The sequence below is a fragment of the Gambusia affinis genome, linkage group LG04, assembly GCF_019740435.1.
Source record: "Gambusia affinis linkage group LG04, SWU_Gaff_1.0, whole genome shotgun sequence".
NCBI classification, from domain to species: Eukaryota; Metazoa; Chordata; class Actinopteri; order Cyprinodontiformes; family Poeciliidae; genus Gambusia; species Gambusia affinis.
The window spans coordinates 7,843,668-7,856,908 of record NC_057871.1 but is presented as its reverse complement, the minus strand read 5'-3'; the positions used below and the strand labels follow the sequence as shown (position 1 = coordinate 7,856,908).

The 13,241-nt window shown below is 40.1% G+C and overlaps 1 protein-coding gene across 2 annotated transcripts in view; it reads right to left on the bottom strand.

Annotated features, from left to right (window-relative positions):
• Positions 1–9,466, bottom strand: part of doc2d (double C2-like domains, delta) — a 47,813-nt gene extending 38,347 nt beyond the window's left edge. The window contains exons 1-4 of one of the 2 annotated variants that reach the window (XM_044113288.1): positions 9,265–9,466; positions 4,763–5,168; positions 3,544–3,623; positions 2,971–3,045 (exon numbers count right to left, since the gene is read on the bottom strand). In XM_044113288.1, coding sequence (XP_043969223.1) covers positions 2,971–3,045; positions 3,544–3,623; positions 4,763–5,150 — 543 coding nt within the window. In that variant the 5' untranslated portion in view covers positions 5,151–5,168; positions 9,265–9,466. Of the gene's footprint in view, positions 1–2,970; positions 3,046–3,543; positions 3,624–4,762; positions 5,169–9,216 lie in introns of both variants that reach the window. The other variant, XM_044113287.1, reaches the window with a different exon arrangement.
• Positions 9,467–13,241: the final 3,775 nt, after the last annotated feature.

Below are 13,241 nucleotides of genomic sequence, written 5' to 3'. Positions count from 1 at the left end.
AGAGAAAAGCATTTTTCATTCATATTATTTGTCTCAGTGATTAATGAGAACAGCACGAGGATCTGCTCATTCTCCAGAAATCTTCTTCATTTGATTGAGGTTTTCTTCACAAATATCTTCCAGAAACACCAGTTCCCTGTCCTTTTCAGCCTCTATTCTTCCTCTGTTCTGGTGATTTGCATCTGTTCCTAAATATTTCATCGCTAACCTTCCATCTGTCCATAACAAATTTTTCCCTTTTCTCCATCTGTCTGCTTGATTTTTTATTTATTTATTTATTTTATTTATTTTACTTATTTATCTCACAGCCTTGCTTATGCAGTCCTTCCACCCCGGAGCTGTGATGAGCAAAATCTGAGTCCATCTTCCGCACGGGATGGGAGCATGAAAAATACCAGAGACTGTGGTGGCACCAAGTGTCACTGTGCTAGTGTTTATGCAAGAAAGGAGAGAGGCGGTGGTGGAGAAGAATGGAGGAAGGAGGGGTTTGCTTCTCTGCTTGGCTGTGACTAAATCCTTAGCATGTGTTTGCACGCACACACGCATGGTCACACAGCGCATGTGTTGCACTGAGTGTCGTACATCACAAGACAACATGCTTGACCGTTCCCTGACGAAAGAGCCCGCAAATGGGAGACGAATGGGAAGAAGAGGGAAGGCGGTGGGTGAAGGGGGGGAGGGGGGGGGGGGGGTCACAGGAGATACAAAAAAATTTCTTGAGCTTTTTTATTTTTTTATTTTTTTTTATGAATGCTGGATTTGGATTAGTCATCGCAAAGTACGCACACAGAGTGGACGGGAGGTGGATAAGAGCGTCCGTCATGCTCACCTCAAGTGACGCGCTCCATCAGCAGCACTCCGTCTGGTCTGCTGATTTATTTTTTTATTTTTTATTTTTTGCAAACACTGGTTCGTTGTCACTTCACCGACTCATTCATGCCCCTCCAACCAGCTACACCACCTTTCCCTCCACCCCGACCACCACCCCCTCCTCCATCAACACTCGCCTGTTGACGTGAGCCGTGTAACAATCCTCCCTGTTTCCATGACAACCACCTGCTGCTGTCCTCCCCTCGTCTGTCTCTGTCCCCCTTCTCCCCCCCTCCCTCCCCTCCCACTCAGTTGCCCCCCTACTCCCCCTACTCTCCCTCTCCTCTGCACACTGTTGGTATTTCAAGGTCAGAGGGGCAAAAACAGATGGCGCGATAGAAGCAGAGATATCTTGTTGGAAAGTGGAGAGAGAAAGGGTCATTAGCAGCGCACCGGGAAGCGTGGCGCGTTACAAACCTACAGGTTTAGTTTGTTTCTTTCTTGCTTTTTACACCTCAGAGTTCAGTCATGCTCTTTGCTTAACCTTAACGTGACTCGGCGTCCCTCGCACCTACCATAACCCTCGCCGGTCCGAGTCAGCCTAGAGCTGAAATGGCTGACAACAGGTTGTACCCTGCCGCAACCGGGGGGAATAGGGGTGATGCTGCTGCTGCCAATGTTGTGGCGAGCTTTATCTTTCTCGCTGCTTGAGCTGAAAATGAGACAAGAGCAGGGCAGCCGACCATAACGTGTTTAGGCTCGATAAAGCGGAGGGCTGGGTGAATTCATGCCAAGTGGCATCCAAGTAAAAGGCTGAATTTAACTCAGTGTCATGTTTTTGTGAATGCTTGACACCATTGTGAAAACCCTTTCATGGCAGGTAAACACCTGGGAAGGCAGAGTTTTAAAAGGGGATTGAGAGCAAATTTAGCATGTTTAAACCCAGCAGGCAAATGATGACACCATGAGGCCTGGCCACTTTGTCTTGTACCACTTCCTTTTTTTGCCATTAAGGAAACCATTTTTAAAATTGTTTTTTTTAACCACCGTAATTTAGTTAAACTGTATCAAATTTGTGTTATAAGTTATGGCGCTGTTCATTAAAATGGTAAAATATGAACTATAATTTATTTTAATGTAATAATCTATTATTTTCTGAGAACAACTATCAGGTCTTATTTACATTAATTTTGGTTCTGATTTACATTTTGGGCAGTTAAAGCTCATACATGATGACTGATTATAACCCTTATCAAACCAAACTAAGATTAAGTAATTATTTATTGTTGACAAAAAACCATTAATAGGTTATAGAAAACTGTATAAGTTTTCAAATTTGGTATAGTATGAAATGTCTCACTGGCTGATCTGCATTGATGCATGGTTGATGATTTATCCAATTAAATTCCAATTCCATTTCATACCTAATAATGTCAGGTAAAAAACAACTAAAACGAGATGAAATGAACACTACTCTCTTAGCTTCTGCTTTAAGTTACAGCCGAGTTAACGTAACTTAGTGTGAGTGAACGCATTCTTCAATCACCCCACTCTTTTGGAAGGATACAAGATTTGTTCTGACATTTTGAAGACAATTTCTGTAAAACTATTGCTAGTAAGCCCTCTTTGATAATTCAATTTCTTTTCCAATAAGCTCACTTTACAAAATCTCACTTCCAAAACTTAACATAATTCTTTAAGGTACAAACGTGATCAGTGAACAAGTTTTGTAATTTGCGTATTTTATTTCTACATTTGACCAATCCTCATTATCATTTACTGTTTATTGCTGACATTTAAAGGACAAGTCAGTCTGCAATGATTATCTGTTAATTAGATAATTGCATTTGCATTTGTGAAATGAAAACCAGGTGAGCAAAACAAAGAGAAGTGTGGTTATTTAACATGACTGTAATAACTGACTGAAAGAGCTCAGGGTTTTTAATTACACCAGCCCCTCTATTTACTGTCTTTAATTATTCATGGGCTTATACTAAAGCAGTAACAAAAAACTACTTTACAGTTGAACTGTTGATTGCAAATGATTCAGTAACAATGAACTGTTTGCATCAGATGTGATTCTGAGCATGGATGTACTGGATGGCCCAGTTTGGAATCATGTTACATTAATTGCTGTTGAGGTAAGGTTGGAGCAGTGACCTTGCTGGCTCCTGGGAGAAGATGGAGCTTGACGTATGGATCTGCCAGCCCGTTGGAGTCCATTGCTTTCAGACCCTGTGGACACAGACACACACAGACACGTGCACATGTAAGATCAAAGGTGACATCACTGTGCCCCTAAAACCTCTTCACACAAGTGACAGGGTCAGAATAAGACAGCAAATATGGCCGACAACTTCGAATGGACTCGTTTCTCCTTTTGCCTCCAGGCTCTTTCTTTCCTCCTCTTGTGTTTTCCACTCTCCTTGAAGGAACTCCCCAGTCAAGATTTACATAATTAACATCATGTGACAGTATGAAGCATGTAGCTTGTGGACGGCTTGTGTCCTTGTGTCTCTGCATGAGCAACCTAGCCACATTACCCAACCTTTCCCTGTTGTGTCGAGCTGACGCCGCGTGTGGTGAAAACGTTTCCCCATAAAGGCTGTGAGACAGTGGCATGACGTCTCGCTCAAATGCAAAAGAGCTGTTTTTCAACGGGCTTTCAAGGTTGATTACGCACACACTCCGACGATCTGTTTTTATTAAGAGCGTATTGAACACAGAGTGTACCTTTGCCTTGTGAATGGTGCAGTGAAGGCAGTTGTTCTCTTGATCAAAGAGCAGGCTGAACTCCAGCGTTCCCAGGTAGGCTGAAAAACACAACAAAAGCACTCCAATTACTGTCAGTGGGAAGCGCAGACACGGTCAGTCACACAGGAACAAACTCGAAAAGCTCTGAGTCATGTTTGTAGCAGATGGCTTCTTAAAAACATAACACTGTCTTATATGAATTGATCTGTCTTGTTTGATTACTGTTTGTGAGTGAGCAGAAACTAGAGTCCCTCCACTGCAACCTTGTGTAATAAATCATTGTCACATAAAGTGGGAGTGACAAAGGATGCAGAAAAAATGCCTCACTCCGCAAAAACACCATGTTTATGTGCAAAAGAAAAATGCACAAATTGAAGTAGAGCAAACAGGAGGACATTCAGTCCACTGGTGAAAAAGTTGCCTTGTTTTAACTTTCAGATGAAAGAATTTTAAACATTGAGCACAAGTTTTATCCTCAGAGCCTGCAGTATTGTTGTAATTCCTGATTTGATCCTTCATTTTTAAGAACTGTTTTGTTTTGGTTGTATGTTTGCCACATATCCCTCTGTGATTGGCTAATCAACTCCTCATGACAATTCCTCCCCAAAAAGTACACACTGCTGAGAGAGGAGTATTTATAAAAGGTACCAGATGAGATTAGTTTCTAATGAATGTTTTTGTTTGTATTCTTGGTTGAATCTTTTTTTTGTAAGTTTCTCACAAGATTTTTGGGATTTCAATATTGCACCAATTTTCTTAAAAAAAAAAAAAAAAAAAAAACATTTTCAGCCTTCCTTTCATCCAATTTGGTTCTAAATCCAGAGTGGGTTAGGCTCCTGGTGGATCGATAAATGCTTGATAAATTAGATCTTCAGTCAGTTGCACAATAACTCTTTGAGCATTTATTCTCTTTATTCTGTTGTTGTGGGGTATGAATAGATATTTTTTGTACTGTTAAGTTTGTTTTGCTAAGAGAATGTCATAGTAGATCAATAATAACTTTACTTCTTGTTTCTAGTGCTAGATCTCAATAATTTTATCATGTTTAGTTGAAATCTAATTATGTTTGACTGATACTAAGTGAATCGTAATTGTGAAATTTACAGAAACCTTCCTGTTTTCTGAAGGAAAACTCAAGTATTCATCCACTGACAAACTAACATACTTATTTTGAGACTGATTACTCTCTGCAACTTACTGTCATCGTCATCCGAGTCGAACACCTCCTCCCTGTCTCCGTCGTTCTCCCCTCTCCTCTCTCCATCCTTGAACCCTCCACCCGTCTCCCCGTTGAACGTCTCCTCCTTTAGGATCTTCTTCTCCCTGGGCGGCGGCGGAGTGCAGGGGTAGTCGTGAAAACGGGGAAAGAAGTCTGAGATCTGTGGGATGGGGAGGATGGGCCCCGGGCACACATTGATGGCAAAATGCTCCTGCATAGAGATCTTGACTGGCGAGGGTGGAGGAGGAGCTGCCGAGTGGGGCGTAGACGAGGGGGAGGTGGCAGACGAGGAAGGGCTGGGCGTGGAGGCGGGGGGGATAGCCAGGTGGGAGGTAGAGGGTGGTGGCGGGGGCTTTGAGAGACTCATCTGGACTGTCAAGCGGGACTAGAAATGAAGATCAGGAGCAGAGGAAATGAACAATGTGGAAAAAACAAAAACAAAACAAAGAATGACAACGTAGCCAGATCCAAACGTTCCTGTGAATTCACAGCTTTCTGTCGGTTTTTACAGCTGCAGCAACTCATCTGTAAAGCAATATGCTGAAATTCACACTCATATCAAGCATCTTGGTGAGGAAAAAAAGGAAAGAAATCTCTACATATGCATCTGTTTTCATTCTCAGATTCAATCTCAAAAGCCAAAATAGAATTCTCCAGAACCTTTGGCACTTCAAGTGTGACTCACACATGGTGTCAGCACACCAAGTCCGGGCGCTGAGTGAATATTCAAATGTATTGCTGTGAAGTACGAACGAATCACATGTGCCTCTGCACTTCACTTTAATCCCTCTCCCATTTCTCTCTTCTACTCATCTCCTTCTCATCTGCAAATAAAAAAAAACACCCAGAGCAGTGTTTACATTATACAATTTAAGACCAGTCTTTTACAGATTTATCACTAAATGAAACACCAGAACAGTAACAGGACTCTACTGTCATTACACCAAATGCTGTCTCTTCCTATTTTCCTCGCAATGATTCAACACTTTATGAACCACCAGAGTCATTTACTGTAACAGTGACTACGTCAACACCTCTAAGAGGTGGGCAGTCTGTCATTCCTTCAATATGGTGCATGTGTCCATCACGTCACTGCTCATTAGTGGCAGCGCGGGACCGATGGTGCTCAGCGCTTTTGGAGTTCATCTTGGATTTGCTACATTTATCTTTTTTATTTATTATTCTGGAGGTTTTTATGGGTTTGTTTACACTCAAATAACAGGCCTTATTTGAAACTTTATTCTTTATCTTACACAAGAAGCTATTTTGGTAAAAGGTTATTTACCGGTAATATGAATTGAAAGAGTGGAAAAAAATTGCTGACTAAGTAATTCCTGCAAACATCAGATGTCCTTGGATGTCATTACTACATCTTTTTATTGTTGGTCATGCTTTTTTTTTAGCACTGAAAAGTTTTAAAATCCCTGCTTTAAGTCCATAGCTGAAATCAATATTTGAAAGACCTAACACCATAATGTGATTTAGCTGTTGTGTTTCTCCTCTAAATGAAACAATAAGGGTGTGTATGGTGGGGCACCAGGTAGCACTATTGGCTTGCAGTAAGAAGGTTTTGAGTTCAAATCCTGACCATGGGTCTTTCTGCATGTTCTCCCTGGGCATGCTTGGGTTCTCAATGGGTGCTCCTGCCTCCTCCTTCTGTTCTGTGTCTGATGGGCTGTCAGTTCAAACACTGCCTGTCTCAGTCGTCTTGCCTGCTGATGGTGGTCGGTGGCGCCGGCGTATAGCAGCCTTGCTTATGTAAATCTGACCTTGAGAGTGATGGGAACTTTGAATGATGAAGCCAGCTGGGTATTCAAGGGCTAGGTTACCAAGTCACACCAAGCAGGACAATTCCTTTCACTTTCCTTTTAGACAAATAGCATCTTGAGCATAGATTGGAAGTTTAAGGAAAGCAGATTCAGGTCAAACTGGCACAGATGTGAAAGAAAATTTGTCCACTGTTGCTAAGGACTCCAGCACAGAAAGCTGTTGCGGGCGTTCATTGTGCAGGCCTCTATGTTCTAAAAGATCTAGATGGCACTGGGTTCATGCTGCCCCATAACATTGATTTTTTTAATCTATTCCTTCAATTATTGTTACAATAAATTCAAGCTTTGGTGTATCTATTTATTATTCTCTGTAGTTAAGCATTTTTATGAATTATTGAGATAAATGGTTGAACTTATTAATCTCAAAGAGTTTGATTTATTAAACATATTGAAACATTTTATCTCAAGCTGTTTCTAAGGATCTTAATCACTTCTATGTTTTTACACATTTCTATCAAATCAAAGATCAGTCTCTTGATGAAGGCACTTTAAAATGTGGCTGGGGTAAGGTGAACCTTCTGATTCTCTGATGCCGAGGGTTAAACATCACAATAATAAGAGAGAGAGAGAGAGAACAGAGATTTATTTATGTCTTCAGAAATTTGAGTACCCTTCCTCTGTATTTGGTAGCATTATTTTTTAACTGTACGGCACAACTCAAACATTTCGGGTCTTCTCCCACAAACTTCTCTCTAGTTTGCTGGAGTTCTGGCTCATCCCTCTTGACAGAACTGGTGTAACTGCATCAGGTTTGTTCTCCGCCTCGTTCTCACATGAGCACCAAACATGGTGCCTTTCAACATCTGTAAATTTTTCCCAAAGAATGAACTAGACTTATGCAGCTCCATAATTCTCTACCTACATCATGGTTGATTTCAATTGACTTTGCCAAAACAGTCAACAAATAGAAACTTCTGATACTGAAGACATCAAGGGATGCATCTCTGATATATTCTTTCTTTCATTATTGTCTCATTTAGCAAATAGAATAAAGTTTGGTAATTCTGGCCTAAAACAAGAGATGTTTGGTCTGATTTAACTTCAGACAGTGAGGGAAAAAAGGTGTATGCATCTTTCTATTCACTTTCCACTGTATCCGGTCCTCATTTGGGCATTTGATTCCATGAAACATAATAAATTGGGACTCCTGAAAATAACATAAAATAACATAAATCTAAACAAGCAACTGCTAACAGATACTATTTATTGGAGAAACATAACCACATTTTCTTGCAGTTGCCTTTGAGTAGATCAGAGAAAATTTCCTGAAATCATTTGTTGCCGAAGCAAAATGTTATTTTGGTAGGAAGGATTTGACCCGTGATTTACTCATGAAATGGCTGCAGAAATGGCCAAAGATACTGAGGTACTAACTGGCAAATGGATGAGGTTCACTCCACACTGATATCCCACATACCTCTGCTTTTGTCACCAAAAACTCAGTTGGCATGTAGGAGGTGTAAAGACAACAGAAAATCTCTGATTTGTGAAAAATATTTGTGTTGCTCATAACTTATACATTTTTATGTGGGCATCTTTTCACTTTTAATCCACATTTGCATGCTATTTGGATGGAAAGTAATGCCATCTTTTTGTCTTATAGTGATTAGTGGATATGTCTCATTTTTAGAACTGTATCTTGGCAATGAAAACTCACAACATGTTAAAAACTTCTTCCAGTTCTTTGGCCGAAGACGTGCTGATGACACATATGAATGCATGGTATTTTCCTAAACCATGTCTTCTTAGCAAAACACTGCCTATTCAAATACTCACTAATGAGGCACTTTGATGTATTTTTACCCTGAAAAAATGCAATTATTATTATTATTATTGTTATTATTATTATTATTATTATTATTATTATTATTATTATTATTATTATTATTATTATTACACAATTCAGTCGTCTGCCATGTAAATTCTTATATCTGTGGGATCAGCATGTAGTTTCCATACTACTAAAGTATAATTCCATAAGTTCAGATAGAAAGGTTTGGACTCACATCGACAATTTTTTGTTGGTGAAACCATTTATATGTACAACAATAAATTTCACACTTGAATTGAGAATAATAACATTTTTTGACTGAAAAATATATATTTTTTTTCATTTCACCTGTTCACCTGTGTTTCAGTTATCTCATATTCTTTGTGTCTTAATTTGTAAAGTTATCATATCATATTTTAAAGCATTAGAAATCAGCAGAACTAAACAGACAACCACTGAAAGTGCAACAACATTTTTCTCCTTCATGTTCCTTCACTCTTCCCTCAGTTTGTTAAAAATCTCCCCTGCGCATGTTTCTATAAACTGAGATCATCTCTAGATACCCACCACCATACAGACGCAAGTGAAAAGTCCACCAGCATGCCCCACCTTTTTGACTATGCTGAGCAACACTTCTGTTGCACGAGCGCACGTGTGAAGACTCATCAAAGACAAGGACCCCAAAGTGACTGCTCACATCGTCACCATTCATTCATTCACTGTTATGTAACACTGGACCCGCCACTTGGTACATCTGTACGTCTGCATGCTGTTTAGCAAACTTCTTCAGATCCATTCTTTCCGTTTAGAGACATGCAGACATGTGTACTCACATTTCCAGACACGCACGCACCCACTTAAGGAGACAGCCGTCCACCTACCCAGGGACAGTCTTCATCTGTGCCAGTGCTCCATCTTGCCTGCTTTCACATCCTCTGTCTCTCACACTCTGTGGAGCATGCAGACCAGCTCTGAGTCAATATACCCTTCCGTACGCTCTCTCTTTCTCTCTCTCTCTCTTTTCTCCCTCCCCGTCTCTGTTCATCGTTTTCTCTCCTCCCTCTTTTCCTTCCCCTGTGGTTTTGATGTATCTGGTTGAAATCCTCATCAGTGGCTTTCAGGCTGTGCATATGACTTGGCCACTCACTTTCTCAGCAGTAAAGACATTTGTAAGAGCAAGAGATGGGGAGGATGGGCTTCGTGGCAGTGGGGAGTTGAAAAGGCTGGGACATGTAAGTGGCTGGATGGGAAGGTGAGCAGGAGTGGTCAGGTGGGGTGAGGGGCTGTGGGTTTGTGTGGATGAAGTGTATGTGAGGCAGGTGTACCCAAAAGAGATGAGGAGGAAAAACAACATTTTTGCAGACAGAAATCCAGAGCAACACCAGCCTGAGACAAAAAACACAGAGACAGACAGACGTGTGCCATACCGGGAGAGGAGAGTGGATAGGAGAACACTGAGCACACACAAAAGGAAATATTGCTCCAGGATAAAACGAAACATGAAAAACACAAAGTGAAGGACAGAAAGGGGAAATTAAATCCGTCATGTTGACTGAGCTGGAAAAAAAAAAAGAAAAAAAAACAAAACACTGCCAGCTATTAAATTACGCAGGCTGCTTTGTGTTGGCTGCTACTATGGCCAATATCAGATGAGTATATTTGTCTGTTTGTGTGCACTTGTGTCCAACTGTAGCAGCTTTCATCGTAGCAAGTGCCACCTGCCACACTGATGAAATGAATCAGAGATGTTGGAATTAGACGATTTAGAAAGTGTCAATGAGGAAAAACACTGCAATTATTACAGCTTATGGCTCATTCTGGCAGAGCTTTTAAGGTAAGGAAAGAGGTTTAGTAAGTTTTCACTTTGGTGTACCAATCAAAGATTGGTAAATTGAGAAGCTTGAGGAAGATTCCAGTCTTCTTAATAGATGTATTTAATTTATTTATTGAAGTACTGGTGTACAAATGTTGGAAAATCCCTGCCCTAATTAACATTCTGTGATGTTCTTGACCCAAAAGTAGGTTGGTGGATTCACAAGAAAAATATTTAAGAAACACCAATCAGCGCTGTAATCAGAGGAGCAAATGAGTGTGTTACAGTTAATAACAGCAAGCCCAGTCGATTATATTAATAGCTTTCCGCTAGAGATGGTGGTGTGGTGTGGTGAGGCAGTTTGGGGGGGGGGAGGAATTTGTTGCTCCATTGTGTAAACACATACATTTAAATTGAGCTTCTCATTATCACTTCATAACCTCATCAATACTGTGTTAACAGACCATTACACAATTACATTCAGTTGCAAAGCGAATGCGAGAACTTAAATGGTTTGAAAAGAAATAGATGAACTCTCAGTCTACCAACCTCCAGCCATCCATCCAGAAGAAGGCGCTTTAGACTTGAAGTACAGACACTGAGTGAGTGGAAATGCAGGTAGAATTAGTTGCAGATCACACCTTATTTCTGCTCACATCAGTGAAATCAGATCACGGAATCATTTCGAATGTTTCATTTCATATGTGCTGAAGTTAGCTCAGCTAACGCCAGCAGCTCCTAGACAGCTGCAAATTAATGATTAAAAAAAGAAAATGTATGGAGGTGAACACCAGTCTGTGCCAGAACAGGTTTCACATAATGTTTTCAGTATTATTATTTTCTTTTAGATGACAAGTTTCTTATGTACTGTCAAGGGGCTCATTAATTTTAGAAGAAAAAAAAATCCATGCTGTGTTGGATATCTCGACAGAAACATAGTCAGCTTATTTATTCATAACCACAGGCAGAGGTTTCCATTTTTTATTGTTTTGTGGACTTGAGATCACAGATACAGAATTAAAAAGTAACTTTTAAATGAGATCTAGTTGCCATCTGTGCAAGATAGTTATGCTGCACATATGTTGTGTAAACAAGAGAAAAATAATTTATTTTTTCAATTCATTTAGGCATCAATTCTCCTAACAGCTTGATTAAGTTTGTAGATGAGAAATGTTTGAAAAATCTAAAATTCCAAAAGGTTTTTTAACTATTGAGATGCTAAAGGTTATTTTTTGTCAAAACATCAAAACATTTTGAGGTTGCAGCAAAACCCCACAGAAAAATCCCTGCATCTTGACACGATGCCACCTGTCAATTATTCCAGTGGGTTGGAACTGACCAATCGACGGTCGCAATTTGTCCCGAAGTACACGCCCCTTACCTGGAGGAACTGGTCAAAGACGCGCTACGGTCAAAGAGATTACGAGAAAAACAATAGGAAGTCATGGTCGGACATTGTCAGGGGATCATGCAATCCCGACAGTCATTGCCCAGACCACGTAGAGGACGGAATACAATTTACTGCAGGTCCCAAAACCAAACGGAGTCTGGAATAATGCAAGAGATGGACCAAGGCCTGCAGCCTATCGTGTTTGTATGAAGGTAACTGGTTGTAAGCATTTCATTTTTTTGTCGTAAGGACACTGTATCATAGTCAAAACAAAAGTTCAATATGTGAACTCGACTTTATGTGTGTAAATTCCATGTGCAGCTCTATGGCAGCATACAAATGTGCTTCAGTAACTGCAGTATTTACATTGAAGTAATTTTTAATGCTAATATTTATTTTTAAGCATCTTCCCGAAGGCAGCGTTTCACAAGCTGTATTATTTAAGTCATTACTCACCCATTTTTGCACGTATAAAATGCTTCCGACAGCTTTCACACTCAAGTCCAACTAGACTTTGTGCCCCTCATTCTTCCTCTGGCTGTGAAAGACTTTGGCTAATTTCTCTGTTGTTTCCTGCAAATAACCTTACAGACCTGATGTAGGACTTGCAGGAGATTTTTTATTTTATTTTTTACCTGCTGTCTTTACCTTGGTGTTGGCTTATAAGGCAAAAATTACTCAAAAGATGTATGGGTAAGGCATTGGGTTTACTACCTCTGCACTGTTTATTTGTCGGAGGTTTGAGCAAAGATTTTGCGTCATGTCTTGTTGACAGGGCAACAAATTGTAACTGTCGAAAAGTTTTATACACAATTCATGCTTTTCATGTTGGAAACATGGAAGAAACAGTTCCTTCTCTAAACCTCTGACAATTAGATAACCTTCCAAACATATATTACTACTACATCCAAACCGGTCAGTATTCGTCACATCTCCTGATGCTGAAGCTGCATCAATTTGCTTCCAGCATCGACTCTGGTTGTAGCTCAGTGATGCCCCACAAATTTATGGTAAGCAGACAAGCATGCAAGCATGCTGCAAGCATCCCTGAAAACCATCCTGTAGGAAGAGAGCAAAAGACGCTTCTGTAGAAAAATCTGTGCTGCGCTCCGAGATGATCTTATTCAGTACATCTGTTTACAGCTGCTTATGCAGCTGCTCAGTGTTATGATTGTAAAGAATAGTAATTCTCAGCTCATTCCTGTTAAACCTGTAGTCCTAAAAGACAAATTTTAGGAGTAGATTGTGCAGTTGCCCCATGTGACTCAGAAAATGGTCAAATAAAATAAGATGTTTCCAACCATGAAGATACCACAGAAAATCAGTTTGTTTGGCCACTCATTCAGCTGTTTGGTCAGATCCCTTTTTGGGACTCACACACTCGTCATGTGTCCAGACAACAGCATTAAAATCCTTTTAATGACTCCCAGTCAATCTTCAAAAAAACAAACAAAAAACAACAACATTGGAATAGCCTGTCTGTATTTCTCATTGCTTATTTATTTATTATTTTTAGTAGAAACTTTGCATGTTGCTGTGTTTCCACTTGGCCTGTCTTTTTCTCACTATCCTGAGTTTTTTGCTCCCTCCGTTTTTTTAGTCACTTTTTGTTTTTCCTTTTTAACCTGTTTAACCTGTATCAAAATCTTACTCTC